This window comes from Dermacentor variabilis, chromosome 10, assembly GCF_050947875.1.
Source record: "Dermacentor variabilis isolate Ectoservices chromosome 10, ASM5094787v1, whole genome shotgun sequence".
NCBI lineage: Eukaryota > Metazoa > Arthropoda > Arachnida > Ixodida > Ixodidae > Dermacentor > Dermacentor variabilis.
In genome coordinates this window covers 103,817,882-103,827,135 of record NC_134577.1, presented here as the reverse complement: position 1 = coordinate 103,827,135, position 9,254 = coordinate 103,817,882, and the positions used below count along the sequence as shown (strand labels likewise).

At 42.1% G+C, this 9,254-nt stretch overlaps 1 protein-coding gene across 2 annotated transcripts in view; it reads right to left on the bottom strand.

The window, feature by feature from the left end:
* Positions 1-605: 605 nt before the first annotated feature.
* LOC142559676 (uncharacterized) overlaps positions 606-9,254 on the bottom strand; it is a 52,514-nt gene continuing 43,865 nt past the window's right edge. The window contains exons 4-5 of one of the 2 annotated variants that reach the window (XM_075671240.1): positions 8,888-8,959; positions 606-783 (exon numbers count right to left, since the gene is read on the bottom strand). In XM_075671240.1, coding sequence (XP_075527355.1) covers positions 656-783; positions 8,888-8,959 — 200 coding nt within the window. In that variant the 3' untranslated portion in view covers positions 606-655. The remainder of the gene's footprint in view (positions 784-8,887; positions 8,960-9,254) is intronic. The other variant, XM_075671241.1, reaches the window with a different exon arrangement.

Sequence of the window (9,254 nt, the reverse complement as noted above, 5' to 3'; positions counted from 1 at the left end):
TTTTTATTTGAAAACTTTTAGCGAAGTGGTATTTCGGGATTTTTTTTACCTTGAATAATGATGAGCATTGTTGCTGCTGCAGACACATTTACGCCGTTAAAAGAAAGTTAATATTACTCAATTCATTACCTTTTGGTACGTCTAGGCAATACTAGCATGAGGGCGCCATGACACCATTATATGCACTTTCATAGCGGGTGTTTGACGGACCTGCAGGAAAGCATAACCAATAGTTGCAGAGGCATTATACGTCATCCTCTCGGTGGATTTCAGTAGTATTTGGTTCAGGTGTTCACGGAAGTTTCTGTCGCCTCTAGTGTCATTTATTTATAGTTATAAAAGAATGGGGGGGGGGTGCAGGGTTCTTTGAAGTCCCGTGTGTAACTTGACCATGAAGCCGTTATAAGGTATGTGCATAGCCGTCTAGGTATCTGTGTATTGCCTTAATAAAATAACAATAAAGTTCTTGTGGCATCTATGAGAAAAGCAAAAGCCATGAGATTAATGCGAATCCAAACCTTATGTAGGATGGTTTCTGTTGACGCTACGAAAAACCTTACAACACTTTCAAATATGGTTACAACTGCTTTCATTTTCTCACTTGCTTAGAATCAGGAAATAATATTTTTACTAGCTCCATAAAAGACACAGCCTATTAAGTTCCGCAATCGTCTTGGTATTCATTGTAGCGCTTATTACCACAAATTGTCTTGTATGCTTCGTTGCAAGATGTTGCGTTTGCTCGTACAACTGAGCCCCAAACAATCTGTTCGCATCGGCCATCTGCATGAAAAGGAAATAAAAAGTTAGTTTTCTCTAAACTTATATCGTCTGTTTAGCACTATATGGAAGCGCTATCACGTAAAGTTGTCGCAAACATCTCCACTCCAATTCTGAAGTCATCCCTCCACTATAGGTCAAGAATTTTTTTGGGCAAGCGCCACTTGGCCTTTCTGTCACGCGCCGTCACGAAAACCGCGTTCGCTCCCCATCGAGAACTACGTGTACACACTGATTATGCATGAATAGACCAAACAAAAGAAACATTATTTACGATTCGCCGCCTTCGCAATTAGCCCTGTGCTATTGGTCAGAAGTGCTATCGACACTAGTGGCAGCGGTTGCGAGTGTGCACGAGGGAGCCTCTGGCATTCCTGCTAATAAGCATCTGCTATTCCCTACACACAGATATCACAAGGAGCGCGGATCCGGCGACACTGCGTCCTGCGGTTTGCTTCTGCGCATGGTCTAGAGGACTCGGGCCTGATCACCAAACTGAATTTTGCTTCTGCGCATGGCCCAGCGGACTCAGGCCTGATCGCCAACCTCTGCGCAGTGAGGCACCGTCTATTCCGTTAGCGGCCGCACCGTCTACTCCTGAGCCTATATATACGCAACACGTCCAGATCGTCGACACTAGTGGCAGCGGTTGCGAGCGTGCACGAGGGATCCTCTGCCATTCCTGCTAATAAGCATCTGCTATTCCCTACACAGGTGAGCTTTGGTTTTCATTTTTTCCTAATTCTTACATATCACAACTACTGCCACTATTACAGTTTTTGTTTCGGTGCTTTGTATCTATCATGCCCTCAAATGCTGAACTCGCGAAGCGTCTTGATGCGCTAGAAAGTGTTCCGCAGGGAAAACTGGCTACGGTGGCTCAACAAGTTCTGGCGAGCGTTAAATCGAAGATGGCCACTGAACCAGAAACGTTTGTTGGTAACTTCAAGAAAGACTTGGAGGAATTGCAGGGGAGCCTGGCTTACTTAAATGAAACTGTTGAGGAACTGAAGTCTGAGAACGAGAAACTGAAGAATACGAACTTGGCACTTACAACTAGAAACGCAGCCTTAGAAAAGAAAGTAAGTGAGCTAGAACAATACTCAAGCAAAAATAATGTTGAACTAAAGGGTGTACCCTGCACTCAAGGCGAAGACTGTGTGGCGATTCTTCAGGCTGTTGAAAGTAAAATCAACTGTCCGGTATCGAGGGACGACGTCGAAATTGCCCATCGAGTGACATCTGTCTCAAGCAAGAAAAATTTATACGCAACGTTCACCTCAAGGAGAAAGAAAGCAGAATTCGTAAGCAAGGCGCGTAAGGCGCGTCTACAGACTCGTGACATAGGCTTTCATGGAACTGAGTCTAAGCCGATTTACGTCAACGACCATCTGACACAGGACAACAAAAAGATATTTTCGAAAGCTCTACCTTTGAAAAAAGAAAATCACTGGCAGTTCCTATGGACTGACGACTGCCTAATCAAGGCAAGGAAGAACACTGACAGCAGGGTTTTTCGAATTCGAAACGAGGCAGATCTCGCGCTTTTCACTAACCATGCGTAATAGCACTTCGCTTCTTCCAACATGGCTTACGTTGAATCAAATGAACTGGCATCGTTGTTGTCAAATGCCAGCTGCTCAGCTATCCATTTCAATGCAAGAAATCTGTAAAAACACTATGATGAATTTCACCTGCTGTTATCATCAGTCAATATTTCATTTTCACTGGTTTGTGTAACGGAGACATGGCTAAGCGATAGCGATAAGAATTTGTTTTCATTTCCATCATACAGTCAGGAATATTGTCATCGCGTATCATCGAACCACGGCGGTTCCTCAATCTTTATTTCACAAGATGTAGAGTATAAACGCAGGCTAGATTTAAATCTTAGTATGGCCGATTGCGAAGCAGTATGGATTGAAATCAATAATTCATGTTTCAGTACCGGTGAAAAAAGCACTGTATTTGGCTGCATCTACCGATCACCGAGCTCTAGTATCAACACGTTTTCCTGCGCTCTAGATCAAATTTTGCACACTGTTTCGAATGAAAACAAGAACATGGTTATCATGGGAGACATAAACATCAATCTTCTGGATGAGGACAGTGCTTACAGCAAAGAATACATTAGCATCTGTCATGGATACGGTATCGAGTCGTTGTTACAACTACCTACTAGGTGCGTCTCTAACTCGACTACTCTCATCCATCATGCACTAACAAACCTGCTTTATACCCTTAAGGCTTTTATCGTACGAATTAACATAACCGATCACTTTCCAATCGTGCTCTGTTTTCCACGTCTTAATCACGCCATGGAAACTCTGTACGCAAAACCCAGGTTTGACAAAGAAAATTTCATAGAGCTAGTTAACAGTTCAGATAGGTCGCGTGTAACATCATTAAATGACGCTGAAGCCTCTTATACTGAGTTATATGGCACATATAAAGCTTGTATATCCTCACAAGCAACAATAGTTAAGTGCAGTAAACATTTTGCCTCCCCATCAAACCCTCGGCTTACACAAGGACTGTTGAAGAGCATGCGCAAGAAAGAAAATCTGTATCGAAAATGCAAAAATAGACCATTTAACCAATCTCTTAAGCTTCGGTAGAAGACGTTTTGCACCTTACTGATATATCTACTTAAACAAGCAAAGAAAACTTATTATGAAAATGTAATAAATCAAACCGGGAACGATACCCCGAAACAATGGCAGATACTTAATGCGTTTCTGAATAAGAATCTTACTAGGAATAGAATAACGAAAATTCAAGAAAAAGACTACACACTTACAAACCCTGAAGATATTGCTTGCGCATTCAGCAACTTTTTTGGTACTGTCACTGATATCCCTGGGGGTAATGACACTCACATGCCACGCTTGACACAACAATCATTTTATCTCTTCCCAACTACACCCAGTGAAGTTCACGCAACAATTATGAATCTTAAAAATTGCAGTCCTGGTTTAGATCCCATATGCTCGTATCATATCAAAGAAATTGTTGACAGCATATGTGAAGCTTGCAGTCACGTTGTCAATTTAATCTTTAGAACTGCCGTTTTCCCTGGTGACTTGAGAAGGTCAAAAATAATTCCTGTGCACAAAAAAGGAGACGTCACCTTACTGGCAAACTACAGGCCCATATCCATCTTGCCGTGTCTCAGTAAAGTAATAGAAAAACTATTAGCACAGCGCCCATCTAACTACTTGGACAAATTCCAATTATTAACACCAAGACAGTTTGGTTTTCGTGCTGGATATTCTAGTTACCTAGCTCTAATCATCCTCACTGACAAGATCAAAGCGGAAATTGATGGGGGCAGATTCGTAGGATCTGTATTTATCGATTACTCGAAAGCATTCGATTCCATTAATCACAACATTCTCTTTACTAAACTCAGCGCATATGGCATAACAGGTCCATCTTTGGAGCTACTGCGAAGCTATTTATACGATAGACAGCAACAGCTTTGCATTTCAGGAGTACTGGTTTTCCGCAGGGGTCCGTACTCGGTCCCCTCTTATTTCTAATCTTCATTAATGATTTCCCAAACTGCCTAACTTCTACAGAATGTCTTTTGTACGCGGACGACACCACTATTTACGTTTCACATAACGACATCTTTACGCTAACACAGCGTTTAAATGATAAACTAAAAGATGTCAGTAGTTGGTGGAAAAAAATAAGTTGCTAATTAACCCTCAGAAAACAAAGATTATGGTTTGTAGTTCACACGGTAAACCTCGACATAACCTTCCACCACTGTACATAGCTTCTCACCCAATATTACCATCTAATGAGTGCTCATTTTTATGTGTTCAAATAGACTCCTTTCTAACGTTTAATTTGCATGTCAGCTTCATCATAAAGAAAGCTGCCTATCGTATCAGGGTGCTTTTAAAGGCCAGACAGTACTTTCAAATGCACACTCTCCTGACATTGTATTATGCCTTCATCTATAGCCATTTAAATTACTGTATCAGTCCTTGGGGTCTTGCATATCGCTGTCATATAGCTCCCTTGCAGCACATCCAAAATAACGCTGTCCGTATCATCGCTTCAGCTCCTTATAACGCTCGTGTTACGCCCATCTTCAGTGAGTTAAGTATCCTCACAATAGATAAAATTATCTGGTACAACCACAGCATCGTTATTTACCGCCTTCTTAAAAACCCACAATTACATTGTCATTGGCAGGTATAGTCTTGCTAATCCTTACACTACCAGGTTCTCTTTACAAAGTAACCTCTTACTTCCAAAATCCCGCAACTATGGCAAACTAACTGTTGGTTTTGCTATTGTGAAAATGTGGAATAATTTACCTACTCACGTGAAATCCTCACCTACATTATCCTCATACCAACGTTCACTGAGAGCTTACATTAATACCCTGTAAACTGCATCTATTCTTTGAAGTATGTTTATGTTGCTTATTATCTAATTTCTTTTGTGTTGTGATTTGTTGCCATAGGTTTTATTACTTTAACACTGTAGAAATTGTGTAATCCATTCTTTGTTTATAACCGCAACTGACGCCTTTTTATTTATATATTATGTAACTAAGAACAAGAGGTCCCGCTGCAGTTTCTAACTGTGGGACCTCTTTCTTTATAACTTCTGCTGCATAAAAAAAAAAGTCTTCAGGCTGCGTCCACTTCGCCTGTCTATCACGCGACGTCACCAAACCGCGAAAACTCACCTCGTTGAAGTGACATGTACGAATTAAAGATGCATTAGTATGCCAAACAAAACTAAATTTTTTTTTTCTGAATAATCGGTGACTGCCCCGTTACGAAAGGAAAAGAAGATAGCTGCCCGCCGATCGCGCAGGTGCTTTCTACTCGCACCCGCCGAAGAACATGGGTTTATTTGCGTATAACAAATCTTTTTTCGCGTGACATTATAACGTAGTCGAGCCCTTTCAGCGCGTACACGACCTCGGTCTACCAGCTCTTCTTTGCTGATGTTTCGTTTTAGCTGCATTATTAGCATTCTGTTGTGTGTCGCCATGATTTCCGACCGTCCATCAACGGCGGCGGCGGCAGCGGCAGCAGCTTGGTGACGCCCACTGCAGGGCAAAGGCCTCTCCCATACTTCTCCAACTACCCCGGTCATGTACTAATTGTGGCCATGTCGTCCCTGCAAACTTCTTAATCTCATCCGCTTACCTAACTTTCTGGCGCCCCCTGCTACGCTTCCCTTCCCTTGGAATCCAGTCCGTAACTCTTAATGACCATCCGTTACCTTCCCTCCTCATTACATGTCCTGCCCATGCCCCCCTATTTTTTTTCTTGATTTCAACTAAGATGCCATTAACACGCGTTTGTTCCCTGGCGCGATCTGCTCTTTTCTTATCCCTTAACATTACACTTATCATTCTTTCCATAGCTCGTTGCGTCGTCCTCAATGCAAGTATAACCCTTTTCGTAAGTCTCCAAGTTTCTGCCCCGTACGTGAGTGCTGGTAAGACGCAGCGGTTATACACTTTTCTCTTGAGGAATAATGACAACCTGCTGTTCATGATCTGAGAATGCCTGCCAAACGCACCCCAGCCCATTCTTATTCTGATGATTCTTTCAGTCTCATGATCCGGATCCGCGGTCAATACCTTCCCTGAGTAAATGTAGTCCGTTACCACTTCCAGTGCCTCGCTACCTATCGTAAACTGCTGTTCTATTCCGAGACTGTTAAACATTATTTTAGTTTTCTGCGGTTTAATTTTATCACACCCTTCTCCTTTGCCTATCCAAGTCTGTGAGCATGCTTTGCAATTTGTCCCCTGACCGTCCCCACCGCAAGCTAAATAACACCCTCTTCATACGGTTATCTATTTTCACTGCCACTGCCTCGCCCATATCTAAACCAACTACACTTGAGCGTGCTCCTCACCGTTTGTCAGTCAGTTAGGCAAGAAAAAGCGCTCAATGACGGCAGTGTTGTTTGCTTTAAAAGGAAACAAAAGTGCCTCCTATATTCTAGGAGAGCGTTTCATGGGGCTTTCCAGACAACGCAGCGGGCCACGTCGCGATGCTTGCGTCAGCAGTTACGTAAATTTGACGCGAGGCGATTTGAATAAAAAAAAAGATTGGAATAGCTTTACCTTATAGTACCCCATGTCATCAAAAACACAGGGAATGACGCCTGTTTTATTCCAGCTCTCCTTCAATACTATGTGCTTAATATATTGCGATAACCATCTTGGTTCGGACTTCGAAATGCAGTTCCTTCAGTGTTGAGCGTTGTTCTCTAGTGAAATTTCCGTAATAGTGTTATTCGGTAAGCGTGACTGGCATTTTTTAACGCCTGCCTCGTAGCATAAAAAACTAATTAGAAAAGAAACTTATAAATATGACTGCAATTATGCATCATCAGGAAGTACATGAAGGCTTTATAATTAGAGCTGTCACTGCTGGGACTGGCGTGCTTGATGGACACGTAGACAAACTAGACGGTATAACCTAACTAATTATGCACCGTGTATCTGCATGTGGCTTAGATGTGTTCCAGTCACTGGTAACCGGTTATTGTGCCATAGTGCGGCAATGAATGAGGCACTTTGCTATGACTAATTATACCTTCAGTTCTCTTTCTGGCTTCGAGACGCATTTTATAAAGACCAACGTCAAATTACAAGTGATAACATGTCAGTCGTGGTTGTGTAGCAAGGGCCCATAACCCAGGCTGAGGTCTGAACTGACCGTAATTCTCAATGCACGAGTTCTTCAAGCTATATATCCCTACACTTCTTAAAACACCCGAGGATGTACCTAAGCACTTCTTATGAGTTTTTAATGAGAAAACATTAATGTTCAATTGAACGCCGCTGAGTGGTCTTTCGAGTTTTGCACTGCAGGGAATTTACAATAGCAGTATGTGCTACCTGAGCACTCTTAATTTTACAATTAATGTGAATGAATAGGCAGACATGGGCACCGAGAGACTGTTTAGCCTACGCTTTTCCACGTGAGAATGCAAATCAATCACATGACACATCACGTTCGATATTAAAATATGTAGATTGCAAAATGACTAAATATTTATGGTTCTTAAGAAAGGAAGTTAACCACTGAAACACCGCTTATGATGTGATAAATATTATGAATGCACAACAGATAAACTGAATGTTACAAGAACGAAATAAGAGACACACTTCACTGTTTCAAACGGAAAGCGTAAGTTTTTTCCGCTCATGCGCATATCCTAGCATTGATGGACAATACGATTGATAATCAAAAATTTTTTTATAGGAAGAAGTGCATCTTTTTTAAAAGAAAGTGTTTAGCGTACTATCCCAATTACTCATTTATATTCATTGGTATTTGATCAAGTCTAATCTAATATCTCAACGAGACTCATACAATATCTCTTAATATTTTTCTCTAATAGATACCGGCTGACCTAGTAAATGCTAGTCGATTGTCTACGCTCCGGCTCGGCGCAGGTAACCGGCGGATGCATTCAACTCATTTGTGACATACGACTGGTATTTTCGAAAACTTGCCACTAAATGTCAGCGCGTCCCCTTCACGCCCCGCAATGACCAGGCTCTTAGCGACTATTATGTTACTGCTCGACAAAGCCTAAAACTGCAGTCGTTCGGCTAATTTCCAACATTGCTGCCATCAATTATCGCTAAATCCCGCACGCTGCATTGGCCCCATGCGCAAGTCAGCGCAAAATAGCCAACCAAGCATGTCCATTTTAGCGGCCTTCGGTCACAATCGCCAATGAAAGTGAACCCCTGAGTTCAGCCTAAACCTCATTTAGGAAATTTTGCGAGCTACGACACTATGGGACAGATACAAGCAAATAACAATATCCTGCATGAAACGGAAATGCCGATCCTAACTGAACACATGGACAGTCGCGATCGCCACCAACAAAGCCGGATCTGTAGGAGCGCACGCTGCACTGCGAATACCGGATGTCAGCCCGCTGCCAACGGTAATGACATTAAACTACAAAAACTTCAGAGCCCAATACTTTTATAGGTATAGCTACGTGCTCTTTCTATGAAAAGTGAGCAATCTCTGTTATTATTGAAGGACCAGGGAGTCAGAAAAGCAGAGACACCATAGCCTCATATGGCTCTTACCTGGTGGGTACGTAAAGATACCGCACTTTTCATCCGGGTTCCAAAACCGAAACGTGTATGGGGTCCCTTTACCTATTATAAAAGATATAGTGCATCGGGAGCATTAAGTAGAAGTCAGATACAAACAGAAAATTCTAATCGACTCTCTGCTATACAATTGGATGCGTATAGGGGTGGCTGAGCGAGGTAATGGAAGTTTGAGCTTGCCAATGATCACATTACCTTTTATGGCTTAGTGGTTTTACTGAGATGTAAACGTCAATGGATGACAATTGTAATGATGATCATAGTGAATGTGGTAATTTTAATTGGAATCCTCTTGGAAATAGGGCGGCAAGAAATCATCTCCCACCCAGCTTGTGTTAGT